The sequence below is a fragment of the Dermacentor albipictus genome, chromosome 5 (genome assembly GCF_038994185.2).
Source record: "Dermacentor albipictus isolate Rhodes 1998 colony chromosome 5, USDA_Dalb.pri_finalv2, whole genome shotgun sequence".
NCBI classification, from domain to species: domain Eukaryota; kingdom Metazoa; phylum Arthropoda; class Arachnida; order Ixodida; family Ixodidae; genus Dermacentor; species Dermacentor albipictus.
Genome location: NC_091825.1, coordinates 26,931,983 through 26,954,267, shown reverse-complemented (window position 1 = coordinate 26,954,267; position 22,285 = coordinate 26,931,983). Strand labels below are relative to the sequence as shown.

General features: G+C 43.6%; 1 protein-coding gene across 2 annotated transcripts in view; it reads right to left on the bottom strand.

Moving 5' to 3' along the window:
- The window catches only part of LOC135898280 (lanC-like protein 3), a 51,818-nt gene extending 31,247 nt beyond the window's left edge, over positions 1-20,571 (bottom strand). Inside the window, exons 1-3 of one of the 2 annotated variants that reach the window (XM_065427147.2) lie at positions 19,760-20,571; positions 14,809-14,935; positions 413-607 (exon numbers count right to left, since the gene is read on the bottom strand). In XM_065427147.2, the coding sequence (XP_065283219.1) occupies positions 413-607; positions 14,809-14,935; positions 19,760-20,190 (753 nt within the window). In that variant the 5' untranslated portion in view covers positions 20,191-20,571. The remainder of the gene's footprint in view (positions 1-412; positions 608-14,808; positions 14,936-19,759) is intronic. The other variant, XM_065427148.2, reaches the window with a different exon arrangement.
- Between the last annotated feature and the right edge of the window lie 1,714 nt (positions 20,572-22,285).

The following is a 22,285-nucleotide window of genomic DNA, read 5'->3' as shown; positions in this document are numbered from 1 at the left end:
GGCTGAACTGGATGATGGGTGTTGGATCGTATATGGCCGCGATGAATGCGCTGCTGCTGAATACTGTCATTGAGGGATGCTGGTATATTGCCACAGAAGTGACTCTTGCACTATCGGTGTGCCCAAAATTCTGGTCGAGGCTTCTCCAAGCTTCACAACAGCGTCAATGTGCCGTGAACCTCCGCCAGATGTGGGGGTTCATAGCTCAGCGTTTAGGTTCTCCAAGTCTGCACTGTCAGCCTAAGCCCTTCCGTTAATGAGACTGTTCAAAGGTATGCAACTATTCTAGCATTGTCTTCAATTCAACGACTGAGCAACTAAGCTCCAAGTTCATCTCTCAATAACAAGTTTAGTTTTCTTTCACCAGTTTCATCTTCAGGTTATTTCCAGCGTTGCGTTAGACGACGCTCACCTTCAGACTTTTCAGGCTTTCACTGTTCTCTGTCGGCAGGCTTCGAACCATTGTTCTCTTATTTTTGGTGCCTGTTGTTCCGTTGGAGGCCGTTGGCAAAGGGCTGTGGCGGCTGTTCCCGTAAGGTTGTCTCGGCAAGCTTTCGGTGGTGGCCTCCACCACTGTTCTGGAGCGGTGTTTTCCTGCTGATGGTTCCTGGTAAGAACAATTCCAGCTGGCTTAGGCACCAATTTGGAAGAACACCTGCAGCTGTTTAGTTGTTGCACAATGTTATCCGGCTGGTGCACAGGCTAGTTGGTAGGTAGGACGAAACTTTAGCCTCAGTGCCTTCCTACTTAGCTACATGTAAAGAAATGCAGCAGTGGCGCAGCCAGAAAGTTATTTCAGGATTCTTTGCCAACCACTAGCCTTCGGCCTCTTTCTTCTTCACCCCACATATCTCTCGTTCCCCCTCTCTATATATATAACAACCGAGGATGCATGTTTTTATACTGCCGAAACAATACCTTGCTTCTTGACTTCTGACAAAGCATGTTCATTAGTAAGGCGCGCAGTCATTTCACATCAAATTACGCTATCATCGTTCTTAAATTTCTAAAAATCATGATATAGAAAAAAAAATGATTTCATTTACAAATTGATGCATTTATATAATGAATGTTGATGACATAGTTGGTACACGATTTGGAAAAACGAACAGCACTAAAAAGAGGACCAAACAAAAACAAGACAGCACACTGTTTTGTCTCTTCATGTCTAGCCCCATTTCTAGCGTTGTTTGTTATTCCAAGCATGTATATAGGCAGAAGCATTTACAAACCTATAGTGAACAACGTAACACGTCATGGCCTGCCCTCTGCACATATATTGTGTGTATTCACTACAGATGTATTTTCCAACCACAGTGCTCTCGTGCAGAGACTAGCAGAGCAATGTATTCTTGCCATTAATAGCTTTGCCTTCACCACTCCAAACACCACTACTCAATCTTCTAGGTTTCGGTGAATATAAAAGCACTTGAATCGCAACACTACATTTCATCTCAGCAGCTATGTGTGGAGTCGGGAACCACAAGAACCACAAATTTTTCCAGAAATTCTAAAGCCTTTGAGCTTTAGAATTTCACACACATCGTCTCACAGGGAGGACCCTTGAGAGACCGCACTTAGAGGGAGGAATAGAGTGCTTGGAGAAGAGCTAAATCCCCGTTGGGATTGGCAGTATGTATGAAATAAATAAAACGCCAAACAGCTAGGCAAGACAGTAAACTTATATTTTTGCAAATGGTTTATAAAAATCTGCCTTCTATCAGTAATTCGTGAATGTAAAAGGGGCTGGCATTTTCTTTAATTATTCCTGTTGCAGAAAAAGTAAGGATAAAGAAAGGCACTGGAAAGAAAGCCAGTGAGAAAACAGAGACTTGTTGCAGCTCAGGTAACAGCCAAGATAAGCATGGTTTTCCAACCAGATCTTCTAGCGAGCCTGGGCTACGTACGAAAGAGGGTGGACACTATTTTACAAGTCGCCTGTACTCAATTGTGCTACTGGCGTTGTACGCATGCTATATTCTTCTTTATTCAAAATAAAGGAACGAAATGTGGTGCTAGAAATTTGATACTATCAGATGATGCAAGTTTTACTTACTTTTAGTGACCTGCTGTCAGACATGTTTAAAGAGATGTTTAGAGGGAAATTGTGATCATGGTATTGTAGTCCTCACCACGTGACGCATATCATTATTTGATCACACTTGGGAATCAGCGAGGCAGATTGTTTAAAGAAGGGCTGTGTTCTGTCTTAGAAGAATTCGTCAAAATCGCGGCATTCTTTGATCATACTACAATAAGGGCTAGCCACTCCGAGACATTTGAAAGTGTCGTGTCACCTGACACCCGGCTGTTTCGAAGACGACAGAGACATTTTGTTAGGATAGGCTGTCAGCAGCAAGCAGTGTTATTTGTTACAAAAGGTTATGCGAGCCTCGGCTAGGTGACCGACTATGGATGTCTGGTGTCAAGGGATCAGGCAGTGACAAGACGGTCTCCCTATGTTCATAATTTTTTGCCACCTTCGTTCTTGATGCCTCTTATGCAGGCCATCCACCCACCTCCTTATCCACCCCCCTTCCTCATACCATCAACCCACTCCCCTCCGTAAAACTCTTTTCAATCAGTCACTGTCACACTCTTCAACACTCCCTGGGTTGTTCAATGGCACAGTGACGCCTAACATTCCTATATTTATGTTCACCTTTTCAAGGCGGCACCAATGCGCGGATGTCACGGCCATTCACTTATTCTTCCTCCCACCTCTTTGTTGTGGCTGTTTCATAGCCTCCCTGGCCCTGTACTCTCATCCTTGATATATTTTGCCATGTGGAAATCAGCAATCTGCAGATCTTTTTTTTCTGTCCCATTTTTTGTGCAGTTTTCATTCTTAACAAGATGTACAAAAAGAAGAACAAACAAAAAGGGTGGGGGTGTTTATTATGCGTTTCATGGACAAGCAAGTTGACATATTTTTGGAGTACTTTTCTTCTGCACACCATAGTTGACAATTCGGTTGGGTACCAGAAATCAGACCATGACACGAAGGCCTGGTGGGGAGAAACATCGTCCCCAAGTTTTATATATAAGCATGCGCTCGTCATCTCTTTCTCAATGTGTGTAACTTTTAGTGCTCATTCAGCCTCAACAGTTATGGTTAACCAGATCTGTAATAAGGTAGAGGCGCGTGCCTTGTGAGGCCACATTGTTCTGCCTGCTACAGGCACCAGGCAACACCTTTCCCCCCCAAAACGGTGCACCCCTTGCACCCATTTGGCACTAAGTGGGTCCTAACATAGCGGTCCTAAACATTGGATTCAGGGGAGGGTGGAGGTGCTTTTGCAGCTGAGTGTTTTTTTTATTGTCACTGCTCTGTTTGCATCACAAATAAGTTTGCAAGCAGCAAGGTCAGGCTGCGTGTCTCTTATCCATGGGAGATGTCACCAATGGTGCACTTTTTGTGTACAACGGTGACAGGCAGAAAAGCAAGGGCTCGTGCCTTGTATCGAGCACGGGGGGCTCCGCGGCTCATGCGACATGTGGCACTGTGCAGGTCTCTACAATGAATATATCTAATATTCAAACAGTTGAATAGTAGATATTCAATTTGCAAATAAATTTATTCAAACCATCACTTCTGGATAGGATTTGGCGATAGTAGACATTCGCATAGCCCTAGCAATTACTGTGAATTGGCCTTCTGCACTTTTCTGCTCCCCAATCTGTGCATTCTCTACTGAATGTTCAAGTGTCAGCCATCACCAATCCGGCCAGCAAAATTATCTTTCTTTCTTCCAACAAATGTAGCTGCTTTTTCCACAATCACACGTGAGCTGACGCGGACACATATTAAGCCATAGGACGTGCACTTTTTGCCTGTTTGTTCTTGGAGCTACGGCGAAGACGTTTTGTGCATATGCATGGTTACTAGAGGAGATCACCCTAATGACAACTCTCTCTCAATTTGGATCGCCGCCAGCCCTTGACTTGGTTTTACGTTCAACCTTTCCCTTTCATTCATGCCACTCTTTCTGAGCTCGCCTCTTGAAACTTTGTTTCGCGGGAGAAGATGGAGTGGGAGGAGGAGGTTTGTCAAGAAATTTTGAGGGGAGGGTAGGTTCGACCCCCCCCCCACTTTCCTCTTACCTCAACATCCCCCAACTTCAACCCCTTTGGCTATGCTAATACAATGCAGCAATTAGTTTACCTTTAGACACAAGGTTGTGCGTTGAAAATTTGGTTCTATAAAATTTTTTGCATCATTTGCATCATTGAAAAGATACACTACTAAAACAGAAAATTTTGAATTTCTTGGTGTTTGAGTTTCCTGTCTCCACAAATGTGAACTCCGAACCAATACAGTAGACTTCTGTTAATTCAATCCAGACTGAAGGCACTGGCAAGCGTCATGCATTTCTAAGAGGCCCAAACATTTGTTATTTTGATTCTAAAATTGGTGTTTGCCAGATAATCTTAACTTGAACAGTCTGCACACATACACGCACGGGCCTGGCCAACATAGTGACCCCAATAACGACCCCTTTAATGGAGGATCTGTCAGGGCGGAACTTAGGGGACAGTGAATATGTTGAACACATGTCATCTCCTGTCAAACATGCCTATATTGGCCCACCGTAGGAAGATTTTCAATAACGGCAGCTCACAATGTCTGATAACGGGTTTTACCCTATCAGGGTGTCTACCAAGTTGACATTTCCAAATTCCCTGAGTTTTCCAGGTTTTCCCTGAGCACCTTTGCGAAATTCCCTGAATGAGTCAGATCTTTGTTTTATGTCAAGACAGGCTGACACCACGTTGCCCGATGCTGTCACTCTCTAGTAAGCATGCTGAAACAAAAAAATGACTTAATCCAGTTTGAATAGTAAGGAGTAATATATATTTTATTTAAAAAGAAAACAGAAGGAAGGTGTTAGTAAAATGCACAGCGAAAGAAATGGTAAAGCCCATTCCAAATTGAGTCGAACATTTTCAAATACGAATGAAAAGGAGATGCATACATAAGTAACTGTTTTTTTACTATCAGCTATTTCTATCAACTGGTAGCAAGCTCATCTGTATGAGGTCCTGAACTTTGTCACAACTAAGGTTCTCTCTCAGCAGCTGGGAAGTCAACCTCAACTGTCCTGACATACTCTCAGCCCGTACACAACATCTCAGTGTTGGGTTTCACTGCGTAAACAATTTATTTTGGTTTGGATGAGGGACACCTGTGTCTCAGCATCAGCCATCACTTCGTTTTTTTAGCTCAAGCTCCTTCAAAAAGGTGGCGGCACCCTTCCTTTCCCGTTAATTCCTCAGTGCGTCGGTCCTTTCTGTTCTCATCCTCCTTCTACCACGCTTTCACCACATGGATCATCTGAAGCATCCTCTTGGTCAGTTGTACAGTCAACATTTGATTTCTTGGACTTCCGAGGGGCCGCAAAAAAAATTGAAAAAAAACGGGCAGTCTGAAAAAAATTAATGCATGTCTTTAACTGCCTTTAAGGGCTAAAATTACCACAGGCACGTCTCAAAAAGCTCTGAAGGCCTGCCAGTACGCTTTTTAGGCATATCAGGGCTTGTACAGTGACAGAAGACGACGTGCACGCATGTGTGATTAAGTAATGTATACTGTGTCCCGCGACAATTGCCCCCTTCCCACGCTTGTTATGCTTCACCGCCTAACACTAGTGTACCGAGGCGAAGCTAACTTTCGCAGACTGGCATTACGCAACGCGCTGTGCTCTGCGAGCTTCAAAGCCAATCGCTAGGATTACAAAGGCGGAGTCGGTGCCATTGGTGATAGCGGCGAATTCTTTCAATGAAAAACACGGCACCGCACGGCAAGAAGCTTAATAGCGAACATAGAAGCAGCTAGGCCTGACGTTGCCGCGGTGGTGGTTACGGATTTGCGGATTTGCCTGCGAAAGTGCCGGTTCGAGGCGGCGAGATAATCAAAATAGCGGCGGTGGCGGCTTTGATTAATGCCATTTCAGACCTGCAGTCGGGGCAATATACATTGACTATATGGAGTACGTGGTGGTGCCGCAAAACCGTGCAAATTATCGGGCATGTCCGAAAAATCGGGCGTCTAGAAAATCGGTCGTTAACTACTCTGGCAATACATCGTGCCGATGACACGGCGTCAATAATGATTCGCTGCGATTCCTCTGTTATTGGAGCCAGCATTAACACGACTTTCGTTCCGTTTCAATAAAGTTACAGCTAATTTTCCCTGATGGAAGCACAAATTCCCTGAGTTTTCCCTGAGTTTTTCCAGACTGTTCAAATTCCCTGAGAATTCCCGGTTTTCCCGGTTTTCCCGGTTGGTAGACACCCTGCCTATTCTAATGGGCGTCATTTGTTCTCCAACAAAATTGAGCAGAATATTGCCTGCGCGGTGCAATCGGGTACACAACTTAAATGGCCTTCGCGGCATTCGTATGCTTTACCGCATAACACTTCTGCATTGCGGCAAAGCTGACTTAATATCGTGCAGCAAAGCCGACCTTAGAAAACCGGCCACGATCCTAACGAGTATCAGTTTCGCCGTAAGGGTGAACGAATGAATGCAATAGCAACATGTTAGAATATTACATGGAGTGTAAAACTTGTAGCTGTAGTGACAGTATGACTACGTAAGAACGAGATGCCGGTCCTTGGTACGAATCCTGCCGTCAGACAATTTCATTTATGTTAGTTAATCAAAGCCAACGTCTTTCTTAGCGAATTTAGCACCCTTTTTCCTCATTCGGTATGTTTCATACCATTACTGGGCGGATCCCAGAGGTACTCCACCTCCGCGCCAATAGAATTGCATCATTTTCAGCTTTGAGCTCCGTTATTGTTTTACACTTTTAATATTAAAGTCTGAGAAGATTTAGGATGACCGGCCCGTACTATATGAGTTTTGTCATGACATTTGTTCTTGGGCTGCCATTCTAACATTTCCGAGGAATAATTCTGTCAAGAATGTAAGACCTGGTATGAGCATGCAACTTTAGTGATATAATGGTGCGGCAATATAACCCGCATATACCGCATATAATATAGCATGGCGTGGCATATAGCATACATATACCTAAATATATAAGGAACCTCACGGCGATGCCGGTGGCGAACATTCGTTTGGAGTCTCTATATAATTGCTATAGCAACTACTTGGCTAGGAGAAGTAATTTGTACAATAGGTATCTACAGTAGAACCTCGTTGATACGTTTCAGTTATGCACGTTTTCGCGCCGCCAACTTTCGCAACCGAGAACACAAAAAACGACCCAACAGAATTACGCTCATTTTTTATCGCTTCGTACATTCCCGGAAAACACGATTTTTTCGGCACCAACGTTCAATACGTCGCGAATCTGTAATCATATGATACGTTTGCTGGCTGCTAGAGCCCACGTAAACAAGAAAATGCGCGAGGAGCGCGCAATCACAACAACAGTCTATGGTTGCCCTCCGCGGCAGCTTCACCGCAATACTCGGCCGCCCGTCTCACGTGAAAACGCCAGCGTGGACTCACTTTCTCATTTTGGTACCAGCGCATCTCCGCCCGGGTCGTCGCACGCCGCAGTCATAGCTATCGCCGCCAAACCTATTGCGATAAGCATCTTCACCTATCTGTTTTGCAGTGCATGGTGCGTAGTGCCATTGGTAAGGTACTGCACGCTTTTCGAAGGCGATAGTCCAAATGCGCCGCCGTTCCCTGCTACAGGTGGTGCGATGTGGGCATCACGTTTCACTTCGGTGGCATCGAGCGTTGCCCACCAGCTTGATTTCGCTTCGGTTCCCCGTCGCCCTCTTAACATGCCACGCAACAGGAAAACAACAAAACGCCTCTTGGGCCGACGGAGAACCAGCAGCTCAACGTGCTTCGGCGTCTCATGCCGCAAAGATCCGCGCTACGCTTTACATTAGGTACATGTCAACAATAATTGAGTCTGTCAATTTTTTTAGCTACTTCGGATCCTACGTTCTCCCGGTTAGTACGTTTTTCTTGTGGTTTTTTTCCAAAACGTATGAACGAGGTTCTAATGTACTTTTGACACATAAAAAGTTGGTTCACATTTGATTTGGAAGCGTGTTAAACTCGAATAATTACTACCCATTGGATCAGGAATGTGTCTTGCAGTGTTTTTCTGCATCTTGTTTAATTCGACCTGCTGGCTCGTTTGATCAATTTGCTCAGTCCTATCAGGGTCAAATTAAAGAAGTTGACTACTCTTTTTTCAGCAATAGGCCTGAGGTTGACTGTTTCACATACAGTGTAGTTCGAAACAAGTAACCAATTTAATATGCTCGTCTAATATAATCCTTACATACCGTCAAAACACAATAAAATAATTTGCAGCATGGTGACATGCTGGTGCTGCCAGAAGGCACTGAGATGTCTATCTTTCTGAAATATTTTTGCACACTTTACACATAAAAACCAATTTGCAGAATATGTATAACAAGCCGTGTCCTAGGATGTGCGCAAGAAAATTCATTCACACATATATTTTTGTAAGCTCTTGTGATTATCAGCTGTATGCTGGCATTACACTCATGGGTACTATGCTGTAAAGAGTCAATAACGTCCTTATTAATAATGACTAGCCACACTGATGTGCACGACTGCTATGGATATTAATCCGCAAGCATCATCACTTTGTTTCACATAGTAGTTCCAACAATAAGAGACAGCTACTGCTGAAACACCCCATTTTATAAATGGTATTGTTGCATAGTGCTCTGAGGAGGAGGTGCCACCAGTAATGCAAATAGAAAAGAAGAAACAAGAAAAATTAGTAAACTCTTGCAGTTGCAGAAGTTCTCTAACGATAAAACCAAAAGCCCATGGGGCAAAAAAAAAAAAGAAAGGACTATATATTCACAAGCATACATGATATTTTTCCAGTGACTGTTTCTAACGAGCTAACCACCATTACAAAGCTATCGCTCAGTGCAAGACGTACTTTCATGTATCGAAGCCATTGAGAATGTTGTCATTGATTCTATAGTGAAATAATGTTGTATAATTAGATTGCGTGTCCACCAAATACTGGCGCACTTTCTGAAATATACAGAAGCAGCAATGATTTCGCTGGAATGTACGAGAGACATTCTGAAAGTAAGTTTTGCCATTTATTTTCATACAGGAGCTTTAGTGCCAAAGAAAAAAATACACCATGGCATCATGAGCTATACACCTTGCACTACCTTTCTACATAGTCACCACCGACATTGAGACATTTGTCATAGCATGCAATCAGTCTGAAGAAACCATTCTGGTAAAACTCGGTGCCCTGCAATGCAAGGGGTTGTCGCACAGCCTGCTCCGCTTCAACATTGTAGTGGAAGTGACGTCCGGAGACTGCGGCTTCTATGCAGGAAAGAGGTGCCCATTCACACCGCATAACGGCGGGCACTTACATTGGCGAACATGCTGTCAGCACATGTCTGGCTGCCATTGTGATTTGCACTGCAATTATTCTGCGTTCTCTTTTCTTGTGCTTTGCGCATGTGTCGCACCTCCTCCGCTGTTGCTCCTTACGTCGTTCAACCAGTAACGGGCGTGGATTCTTACGGCCATTGTTTGTGTCACCTGGTGTACAATCTTCTCTTTAAAAATGACAAAATTTACTTTCGGAACCTCCCTCGTACGAGGAGTCATGTGTAGATAGCCTATGCACTCGATACGTAGATCAAATTTCAATGATCTATGACAGTGCTTGCCACCATCGTTGTGCTACGAGTGTCACTTGCTTTTCTGGGTACAAGTTTACCCGTTACAGTTAGATTGTGGACTCACACTTTTGACTCCACTTTGTTCAGCATCACTACAATGTCACAAATATACTTAAAAAATAAACTTAAATTATGGAAGTATACTACAGACGTGAACTTCTAAAAACAGCTGCCTGACCTTTGGGGTTATAGACGCAATTAACGGTGAAAGTGGGTTGGTTTGGTGCTATTGAGTCACCTTCAACTACTCGGGATATCACACTTAAGCTCGCACTTGAATAAAAAAATTCGATGAAAAGCGGCCCACACCCAGTGCATTTGTGGTGCAGCCTGCTAATGTGTCAGGTTGATCTTCTTGAGGGACCCTTGTGACGTGGGTTCAATTCCACCAAGCAGTGGAGAAATTTAAAGGATCTTTTTGTTGTTGTAGACCGGCACCTTCCAATAAACCAAGTTGGCATCAAAGATGCTTACTGAAAGCGCAGACCAATTGGTACATACCCAGTGCTCCAGGTTGGGTTTCGAAAGTTTCGTTGAACGGTACGTACCTAGTGCTACATCTACAGTGACCCATGTCGGAATGAAAAAGGCTTGTTGAAGGTGGCACATACATACACAATCACACTTACTCAGTGACCCAAGTTGGTCTAACGGTTGGTTTCGAACCCTGTTACCTCTGCACAGCAACCCGATGCACTACCTGTTTGAGCACAGACTACTAAGTGACCCAGGCAGGCAGGAAAACAGTTGAGACATATATACATGGATAGATAGATATATATAGACAGACAGTTAGCCCCTGGAAAGTGCATGAAGCACCCTAAGAAAGCTAACACACTAAGACATGTAAATCATGGATCAAATCCTGGTCGCATTTCAAGGGCGGCAAAATAAAAAAAAAAGCCTGTGTACTGTGCATTGGGTGCACGTTAAAAAACGCCAGGTTATTGAAATTAATCCTGAGTCCCTCATTACAGCATGACTCATATTCATATCCTAGTTGTGGCATGTAAAACCTCAGAATTTAATTTCAAAAAATACATGCAAAAACAAAGCTGCTTTCTCGGCCTTTTATGTATGGAACAATCTAATTAGAACAGAAATTAGGGCTTGCCATTAAGTCAAAAGGAAGCAAGACATTGTACAAATAAAATAAATGGTCACAATCTGCAACCTACTCCAGACATTTATTGATGCATGAAAACGTTCTCACATTTTTATATGTGCTTTAGAAGAGCTAAAAGGGTTTTCTACAGCAGTACTGTATCTACTCGAATCTAACGTGCACTTTTTTTCCAATAAAATGAGTCCACAAATTGCATGTGCATTAGAATCGAGTACGACCCTAAATCCGCGTTACCATACCGCCATCAGCATTTGAAAAATGGCCGCCTCGTACGTGCTTTTAGCCTAGCTGCCATAGCTTCCTCCATGTGCATCCCTCCATGTTGTACATGTAACCAGGAACTGCATAATGTAACCTAGTCTACCGCCCGTCTTCCCGTTTTCTGTGTTTATTCAATCAGCATGGAAGTGCCGACTGCGAAGACGCACGGAGTCCACCATTATGCCACATTTAAAAGGAAAGTTATCATGTGCACTGAGATGGACAGAAATCACATCCACATCACGGGCATTCGGAGTTCGTGAAACTTGCGTGCAGGACTGGTGCAAACAGAAGGAGAATATTTTCACCAGCAAAGCAACAAGGAAGATTTCAGTGGACCGAAGCAGGGCCACTTCACTGAAATAGAAGAGCTGCTCCCAGAATACGTGCAAGAGCAGCGAGCAGCACAGCGGCCTGTGACGACTGATCTGCTCAAAGTACGGGCGATGCAGTTAGCCCTACAGAAAGAGCTAATGTGGAGTGACTTCAAAGTGAGCAGGTGCTGGCTATCAAATTCTATGGAAAGAAAAGGCTTTTCTCTTTGATGGCAGACAGTGATATGTCAAAAATTGCCCGAAGAATATGAAGAAAAATTGCAGTTTTCAGCGGCACGTTTTGAAGTTGCGCCATAGGAACAGCTACCACTTTGGAGAGATTCAAAATGCAGATCAGACGCCGTTCTACTTTGACATGCCTGCCACCACAACCGTTGAAAAGAAGGGGGCGAAGCAAATGCATGTTTTGTCTTCCGGCTATGAGAAAACTCGAGTGACCGCAATGCTTTGTTGCACTGCGGATGGGCACAAGCTGCCCCCGTATCTTATCTTCAGATGGAAGACGCTCCCACAAGGAGTGGTGTTTCCGAGTGGCATGATTGTGCGTGCAAATGAAAAATGTTGGATGGCCACGGACTTGGTCGCTGACTAGATTGATAACGTTTGGCGGAAGAGACCCGGCGGCAGTTTGGGTCTGCGTGGGATGCTTGTGCTCGATGCATTCAGGTGCCACCTTGACCAGTGCATCAAGGACAAGCCGGCTGCATGCAACACCAACCTTATCATGATACCCGGTGGCATGACATTGCAGCTCCAGTGCTTGATGTTTGTTTGAACAAGCCAGTGAAACATAGGATTCGGGCGCTCTACACCGAATGGCTTGTCAGTGGCTGCCATGAATTCCCGCCTGCCAATATAATGAAGCGTGCCTTGCTGCAGGACTTTGCTGAATGGGTGAAAGATTCATGGTGCACAATCCCGTCTGCCATGGTCAACAAGGCCTTTAAAAAGTGCAGGATTTCAAATGCCATGAACGGCACCGAGGATGAAATGCTTTGGTCGGTTGATAGTGATAAGGAGTTGTCTGATAGTGACGACAAGTGATATCTATTGTCCCGCGCGACTCGTACCAGCGCAGTGAAAATCTTGGCGGCAAGGTACGCCGCTTCCATTTGTATTTTATTCATTGCAACTTTAGTGTATTGGGAATAAATCTGTTTTTCCAAATGAGAAAAATTGTATTTCTATATGAAAGCACGAGGTGCGCAGTATTGTACTCTTCTTTTTTTTTTTTTTAGTCATGAAAAATGGGTGCACATTAAGATCGTAAATACGGTAATTCCCACATTAAAGAAATGTTAATATATTGTTCAATGCAAGCAAACAGTATGTGTAGAGCAGTGTTTGCCAACACAGATAACAAGATACACCACTTGATGTTTCTTTGTCGTTTTTAGTTCAAACACATTTTAAACACCCCCTTTGACAGATAATGATGCACCAATACAGGGGCATTTCTGAAAGATGTGAAGAAAAAAGCTTCCTATATCTTGAAAGTGGTGCCAGCACAAGTATTTCTGCAAAGCTGACATGACTACTTTTGGCTTTCAACTTTACAATTGGAACATAAGACACAAAGTAGGGGTGTGGGAATATTGAAATTTTCGAATACGAATCGAATACGAATAAGGCGAAAAACTGTCTTCGAATATCGAATCGAATATCGAATATATGTGTAGTAATAAAAAATTGCGAAACGAGGTAACAACAGCTTTATTACCGTTTTATAAATAATATTGCAGATTACAAGGCTGCTTCAGGTTAAAGAGGCACTCATTATATGTAATGCACTCAGGTAATGTCAGGTAATGCTCTGTCAGGTAAACGCTTGTTACACATTATCGCGAAGGAAAATTGACTGCTCAACATGTTCAGAAAGTAAGGGCTCTCTATGCACTGTGACAACATTTGTCCAGGTAACATTTTCTAGGTGCATATTTTATTGCGCATTCTTACAAAGCCCGAAAGTACATCACATATTGTTATGAAAGAGCCCTGGAATAAAGCTTGGTAAATAAAAAATTGAGACTGATCACGTCTCACGGGCCTGACGCAGATAGACTGGAACAGAGCGTACACATCCATAGTAAGGTTCGTTACAGCACTTAAGATCACAGTGCTGTAATGCCGTGTCGTCGTTTTGTACCTTCTTTTGTCCCTGTTTTGTGTTACGCTGTAACGAACCTTACTATGAATCCCAACAAACTGGCCCAACTTGCCATCTTAATGCAGAGCATACAGATAATGAGCGGATCATGTGAAGCTCTCAGTGAATAAACATGTTTTTAGGAGAATGTGGAGCAAGCATATAATTCGTTAATTGCTAAATTATTCACAGTCTGTCCGAATATTGGCCGTTTCGACCATTATTCGGCCGTCCTCGAATATTCGGGAATTTACGAATATGCATTTCTCGAATCGAATACGCTTCGAATAAAGAAAATATTCGATTCGTATTCGAAATTTCGAATATTCGCACACCCCTAACACAAAGCTAATAATTCAAAAGGCAACTATAGCATATTCTTAATCAACCAGCTATACATTGCAATTTGTTGTACAAGTCATGTCCATTTCTTCAGGTAATTCATCTGATTAGAAGAACAAAGTGTGCAATACGCTCCATGCAATTTTTTTTAAATTTATTTTATGTAAATAAAAGAATCATGCTGAACCCAAGCACTGTGGAAGTTGGTCGAAGCACAGCTGCAATGAGCTGGCAAAGCGAACTTTCGCTTACCAAGAAAAGCCTCGCAGACCAATGTGCCCAACATCTTTCAGCACAGAGGTTGGAGAAGCAAGACATAGCGCCGCCACCAACAACATCATCTACACTTACAACTCTACGAAGCTCTTGCGCAACAGCATGTTGGTCTGAAACATACCTTATTTTGTTGTAGCACAAGCTGAACAAGGACAAGAGAAAGGCACACCTGACACACACAGTGCAGATGTGCCTTTCTGTTGTCCTTGTTCAGCTTGCGCTACAACAAAATAAGATATGCCATACCAAGAAGCCCCATAGCTATCCTCGTGGTCTGAAACAGCTAGTTGGTAAAGGCAAAAGTATCCATGAGATTGACGCCACATAGTCCTTCAAACACGATAACAGGCAAAAAGAGCCAAAGAGAGCTGTTCACTTAAATGAAGGAATGATGCGCTTGAAGGCACATGTTTGTTCCGGTGGTGATATTCAGGTGGCGTTTGCTGTTTTCACTCTAATACTCTATAAAGGGCAGAGCCAGTGAGCCATACATCTGGAGTGGCAGCACAGACAGCCACACATATACGCCAACTCTCCATATGTGTGCTGTCCTGCACTGAGCTATTTGAAAAGACAGCAGGCAGTCATGGTCAGGAAAGCCCAGCAGTGCTCCCTTTAAAAACAGCACATACCTCTCGTCCGAGTCTGGAGCGTAGGTAGAGCAGTCCCGTCAGGTAACCAGCTCGTCCGACGAACATCTCATCGCTGCCACAGTCCAGGAACTTGACTGGCACGCAGATGTCAGCTACGGCTGCATACCTACGAGTGCAACAATGCATAATAATAGGTGCACATGCACATAACTGCAAGTGCTTATCTATCATTGGTATTACGCTGGAATCGAACTTGCGACTACTTGTGCTAAGAAAGGACAAGGCCATTACCACTGAGCGACTATGGATGGTGCGCACAGATGAAAGTAACTGGAGAACTGACTCACAATTCGACTCAGACTGCAGCGTTCCATTCAAGAGCACTTTGAAATATCTATATATTTTTAATGACTCCATCATTTGCAAGCTCTTACTGATACACTATAGTTAACTCTTTCATTATCGTTGGAAATGTCCTAATTTTTAGTGTTCTTATGTTTTAACATTTCATTTCAAGGCATAGTAGTCGCAACATATACTGCAATACATAAGATTATAACCTGATCAGTGGTGTCGTGAATGGATGTATAGCAGTGATAACTTCTCTGACATTACTGACAATTTTTACGTGATAGTTCAAAGAAGCACCTCAAGGAACACGAATGAAAGTAATTTACTATTTTTATTGTACTACTTACAGAGAGTAAAAGAAATATAAAATATACAAAATGCACATCTGGTTCCCAGTTCCCAGCTTTTCTAAGTCAGATCACACAACAAGATAATTATTAAGGAGATTTGTTGCCGTCAATAGTAGCTCATGCTATTCGGGAAAACTGTACCTTTGCAAATGTGATAACGGGGAAGTTTCCATTGTACAGGAAGGATTTGTTTTTACCCATTGCAGCAAGCACGTGGCTTGTTATGTTACTGCATTCTTTAGGGTGATGAAGCAATGGTTGTCAGGACAGGGAGGATACAGAAGCTGCCTCATACTTGATTAATGCATTTGGTCAGCTTTCCTGTGTAAGCAAGGCAGTCTAGTATGCATTCAACTGGCATTGAATCCTTCACATGCTTTGCTCAGTGCCTGTATAGTACTGTGAAGTAATGTGGAGCGTTGCACAATATTGTACAGTATGAATAAGGGCACTTGCACAGGAGGTGTTCAAAGTGTAAGAGATAAGACTGTTAGCCAAGCTTCGGTCGAAGGTTGGTCTGAAATCAGCTACTGTGTGCTCTTGTGCGAATGAAAGCCAAAGATGATGGGAAGGATTGCTCGCAAGAACTTGTAGATATGCTGTCGGAACGGTGATGCATAAAAACAACCCATGGTGGGGAAAATGAAGTAGCAATTGATATTAGTTGTACACGATTATCTAAATAAGATGCACTTCTGAGTATCTACTGTTGTTTGAGAAGTTGTTAGAACAGCCTATAAGTCTGATCAGAAACTTAACAGGAGGGAAGCTTCTGTTTTGACTACTGCTGTCATTTAAAAATTATGTTGCTAAGTTGACGCTAAGCCCAAATTTTACATCTTTTTATTGAATATGTGCTGGGACTACTGGATGCTAACTTTGGTGATATTTACAGATGGAGTTTCAGTTTTTCAGGCTCCCCAATCTGCCAAATAGTTCAAAGTTCAGTCGTCAGTTCAGATGGTGCATGTTGTTGCTAATAAAGGGATTGACACAGAAATGTTCAACAATGCACATAAAAATTGTAGATCATCAATTTCTATAGGCACAGTAACAAAAGAGTTAAACTGAAATGACAAATTATGCTGATATGAAAAAAATATCACTCTTAAAATAAGAGAAGGCTTCATAGGAAAAAAAATGAATACAAATGTGAATGACCGGTGGCAACACTACTTTAAAGCTCACGATTACAACATGGTTATTGACACTGTCTGCTCGCGACTAGTTAAGTACTTGTCAACAAAAAAACTATCACACTACACTGAAAAATAAGCAAATTTTGCAATTTTCTTCACAGTAACAGTCTAAATAGACGAAACTCTTAAAAATTTACAATGACAGTGAATGCGCCAGCACTGTGCAGGTATGAGAGTTAAAAGATGACAAGACCACCCACCTTCTATTTTTCCTGCTAGTAATCCATCTCTTTAAACCAACTAATGTAAGTGTGCTTATGACATAGCATTATACAAGCCTAAAGTGATTTAGTCGTATGTTTTGGTGCCATGTCACTTTATAGGTGTGCAGAAGCATGTAGTTTTTCATGCTAAAACATTAGAAGGTCACAATTCTGATTCAAGGTCATGGCCTAATTTACATGCTCTATTAAATTACGGCATATTGCAGCACCCAGAGATGGGTCTAATTAGGAAGGCCAGCATTTGCCTAATGAGCAGACAATCAACATGATTGAGAACAAATTCTAAGAGAGCCCAAACAGCACACAAAATGTTGATGAGCAGGCACCAACCAGGAGTCCCATTCTCTATTATCCATCTTTGGAGATTTCACTTTTGTGTGACCTGTCATCAAGCACACCTCCCCAGGTCATGGATTGACAAGCACACTAGCTGTTGGCTTAGCCAATGAGCTGTCAATGAAAGCAACGTCCCTCAAAGTGGCTGAATGAGAATAGAGCTGGAGTTATGGTTTGATGAACGTAATAAAACAAACAGCTGTGTAAGCATGGCAACAGCACAACATTCCCCAGTTAACTGCACGGGAGGAAAGAAAAGTAAGTTATAAATTGCTACCCTGTGTCAACATGGAGCTAATGACAAACGGATAATTACAGATCAAGATCAGTGCAATAGGTCTAATAAAATTATAAAACCTTAGTGACATTATTGGTGAGAAAGAACTAATTGTTCTTTACAGCCACATGCTCATTTTCCATACACAAAATTCAATTTCAATCATATACAGTTGAATGAGTAGTGTGATAGTTAAGAAAATACAAAGCTAGCAGCTCTGTGTTAACCTTTTAGGTGTAGAATTGTACTTGGCTACACAGACGACGTATTCATGCTTGATTTTTGCAGGAGCATGTCTGCGCTTGCCATAATAAATGAAATTTATCTTTATGACAGGCTCAATTATGCCTATTTAGTACTCGAGCGTAAGCCATCAGCTATTGTGTCACAAAGACACTATTTTGGTCAACGAATGGGTCGCAAATTTATGCATGAAGAGCAACTCATATCAGCCTGTGGTTATGCCTACGAGTGCAGCTTTGCCGGTATTGTCCCCATTCCATTGTACAGACACTGAATTTGCAATTCAGCCTTATTGTGTTGCGGGACCATACTGGTGTACTAGAAGTGACGTGCTCAAGGAAAAATGGCAATTACATTCTTCTAACAAGCCTCAAAAACCAATCTTATTCAAAGTTAAAAGACAGAAATGCAATGCGACTCAGTTAAACAGGAAGCACTGAGCTTGAAAATTGAATGTGGAGCAAAACAAAACACTCAATAAGCACAGTAATCAAATATCTTATCTATTATGCAAGAAGAAAGGGGGTTAACTGAGCGGCCCGATTTTTATTAGTCATATCATAAGCCAACAAATACTGACACCAAGGACAACATAGGGGAAATTACTTGTGCTTAAAAAATGAAATAAAGAAACAATAAATTCAAACGAAAAGGAAGGGGGTTAACCGAGGGGCACTCGTTTGTTACATAACGAGGGTCTCAAATCCGGCAACATTGATGCCTTCAGGTAGCATGTGTGGATTTATTGACTGGTTGCCTCCACCCAAAAAGACCACGTTCTCATGACGCCTGCGGCAAAAAAGGACGTTCCACGTCCACCGCCAAGGTCTGTGAGTGGGCTAACACTCCCAGGGTTCTACTAGGACACATAAATACCCAAGAAAGTTCATGGGAAAACGGCGCCGCGGTAGCTAAATTGGTAGAGCATCGCATGCGAAATGCGAAGGTTGTGGGTTCGGTTCTTACCAGCGGCAAGTTGTTTCTTCATCCACATTATATTCCATTAATTTATCGTTTCTTTATTTCATTTATTAAGCACAAGTAATTTCCCCTATGTTGTCTTTGGTGTCAGTGTTTGTTATCTATTATGCAGTATTATGCACTAATATCAGTGATTCAATCTTCATAATTTACTCTGAGTGTCTTCTATAGTGAATGATACATAGAAGACATGGCATATGATGTTTTCAGTTCATTAAAATTGCCACACAAATATAATTAGGGTTGTCTTAAAGTTCATATGCCAGTGTGATCTTCGGCAATGCTATCAGGAAGCCCTCAAAGCTGTCTGACAATTAAATTATGGAGAGTTAAAAGGGAACTGATCAAGCATATCAAAGCTTGTGAGGATAAAAAGAAATTGTATGTAATACACACTCAAGTGAGTGTGTATCGAAATATAGTAAAGAAATCGGTGCATAATTTCACTGAACGGCATACATAATATTGAAAAGGCTTTAGCTGGCACGAGGATAGTACTTTCACTTATAGCTCTCAGCGCTTTTACTTTGGACAGGAGAGCACTGTAAAGATAATTGTTATAGATCTGTTACCCTGCAGCCTGGCATGCGAGATGTCAAGGCGAAAAATACAACACTCTTGCTGTGTCCATTAGCTCTTTCATAAGCTTCTGCCCACGCTAACACGGCCAGCGAAGTCCAAGAAGCAAACTCTCGACCACAACTAGACACAGCACACATAATCTCACTAGTGAGTTCATTACAGCGTGTCGCTCTTTTCCAAGGCAAAAATCATCTGTAGAAAACAGCAAAAATAATAATAATTAAATAAAAGAAAGCAATCACAGAAGCGTTAATGCCTTGCAAGCTTTCGTTTCAGTAATCATATTGACCAGCAAGTGCACGACTGTTTCCTAGGAGAAAATACACGAGAGAGACTGATCGCGGCATCGACATGCGCCTATCGTCAAGTCGCGTACGTGAGAAAAACAAAACAACAAGAAGCGCGCTTCGATGCGCTCCACAGGCAGCGCGAGCCCCGGAGGCGTACCTCGCCAAGAAGTTGTCGCAGTCGTCGTTGCGTCCCACTTCGTTGGCGACCACGGCGGCGAGCGCCCAGACGCCGGCGCTGCCCAGCAGGAAAGCCGACTGCATGGCGCGGTCCGCGCGCACCTGTGGCTGGTCGCAGTAGCTGAGTGCGTGGCCCAGGTAGGTCTGCGCTTTGGTCAGCAGGCGCGCGCGGTCGCCCGCAAAGTGCGGGCTCTGCGCCACGCGGTGCGCCATGAAGGCGACGCCGGCGACTCCGACGTACAGGCCGCCGTCGCAGTCATCGAACCCCGTGCCCTGGTGCGTGAATACGCGCTGCACCGTGTCGCGGCAGCGCTCGACCCACAGTTCCCGCTCGAGCGGGATCGGTGCTCCGTCGTAGTCGGGCAGCGTGTTGACAAAGTAGCGCTTGGGCTTGGTCGACGACGACGACATGGCCTCGTCGTCGCCGCTACGACGGCCGTCGTCGCTCTGCCAGCGGACGCTCGTCAGGAGGTTACCCAGGCCTGCGACGGCACACGGCCACAGGCGCCGGCTGCCCGCTACTGCCGCCGCACGATAGACCCGCGCAAGCAGTCCGTGAACGCCGAAGTTCACGGGCAGACCGGCGACGGCCACAGCTCTCGTTCGTTTGCTGTCGCAGCGGCGGCTCGTCAACTGCGAGCGAGCTCCTTGGCCGGCTGTGTGCCGTCTCAACCTGCGCGAGCTGCAAAGCGCGACTCGACGGTCCTAACGTCAGGCGACAACGCCGAGCGCGCTCCGAGACGCGCCGCTGCTGTCTCTCGCTAGGCGCACCACCAAGCGCTTCGGAATGACTTGGCTCGGAGTGGTGTACGAGCAATCGATTGGCCGAAAATTCGAAACTGAAACTTGGAGTAGCGCGCGAAGCGAGCGCGTTTCTGGTGCGCCGTAGCGTGTTTCGTAAGTTGGGCGAAAGAACAGGCAGGGAACGTATGCGTAACCGAAATTCATTGGCAGATGTGCGCCAATCTGAAGACAGTGAAGCTGTACGAGCAGCTTCTCACACTCTGCAGAAGCACTAAATGTCTAATTTGCTGACTGTTCTGATAGTGATGATTATCACTAACGCCAATTGGCCATACAGCTACTGCTGGGCTTCACGCAGGCTGCGTCGCTGGACCACGCCATCCGCATAGATAAATAAAAGGGACGGCAGAAACAAACATTATGGTTACTACTTACTAAAAAAAAGACAGAAAAAGAAAACACGTGAAGGAGTTGTCCATCGGGTGAGGCATAATAGGCGAGACGACTTTTAAGGCAAAAGCCTTATTAAGGCGAAACTTTTTCGACGGGGGCGAAATAAAAACGCACGTGCACAAAGATTTTGGGGCACGTTAAAGAACATCACGGTGTCAAAATTAATCCAGAGTTCGCTTCTACGGCTTCTCTCATAATCCGAGTGTGGTTTTAGAACGTACAGCCCCATAATCCAATTCAAGTTTAATACTTCTGCCACAATGCGATGTGCCATGTGAGGAAATGACAACGCTCAAACCTCTCAGAGGTTATAAAATGTGACGCACAACAACGCCCCAAGCAAACAACTCTCCCTGTGTGTTCTGTGTACTACGCAGACAAACAGCAGTGGTGCACGCAAGGGAATTCCGTTTAACATCAACTCACCACTTTCGTGTTAGCCTGAACGTTGAAGGAATTAAGCTTTAGCCATGAACATGACCGCTAATTATCGTCAATCAAAGCATCCTGCACGGAAAGCTTCGCCTATATCGATTCCCACAGTGCAAGGGATCTGCATAATTTTTGTAACGCCCTAAATTTCATTGCTAAATTCTCCCGTTCCTGTCCACAGATATTAGCCAGATGTTACATACCACTTTTCCTGTTAGTAAGCAATACAATGTCGTCTGCATAAAAGGAACACGGGAGCTGCTACTCCACTACCATGCCTGCCTGCTTGTACGAGGTTAAACTCGATACTGATTCCTTCTAGCGCCCTTTCCTTCGTTACCATATACATCATAAACAACATCGGGGATAAAGGGCACCCATGGTTCAGACTCTCCGTAATATCAACTTTCTCCTCCCTCCTCATCCATTTCCATTCAACGCAAAGAGTATATGCAAGGTAAATTTATATATGCATTTTATATAAACAGTATATGCAAGGTATATGCAAGGTAAACAGTCGTTGTCTAAGCCTCCCCTTCCGGAATATTCCGCAAAATGTTGCGCTCCACGTTTTCATATGCTCCGGTAATGTGCAAAAAAGCCACATATAACGGTCTCCTTTCTTCTCTGGGTATTTCAATACCCTGAGCAAGGACAAGAAAGCTATCATCCAGACGCCTACAGATTCTGAAGCAGTTCTGAAGTTCTCCCAATATGCCATTATGTGCTGCCCATGCTTCCAGTTTTAATTTATTCGTCTGCATTGCTAACCTGTACGTATGTAATGGTCAACGGTCTATATGAGTTAATTCTATCTTTTTCCCCTTTACCGTTAGAAGCCAAATTCATTCTGCTTTGTCGCCAACTGTCTGGTACT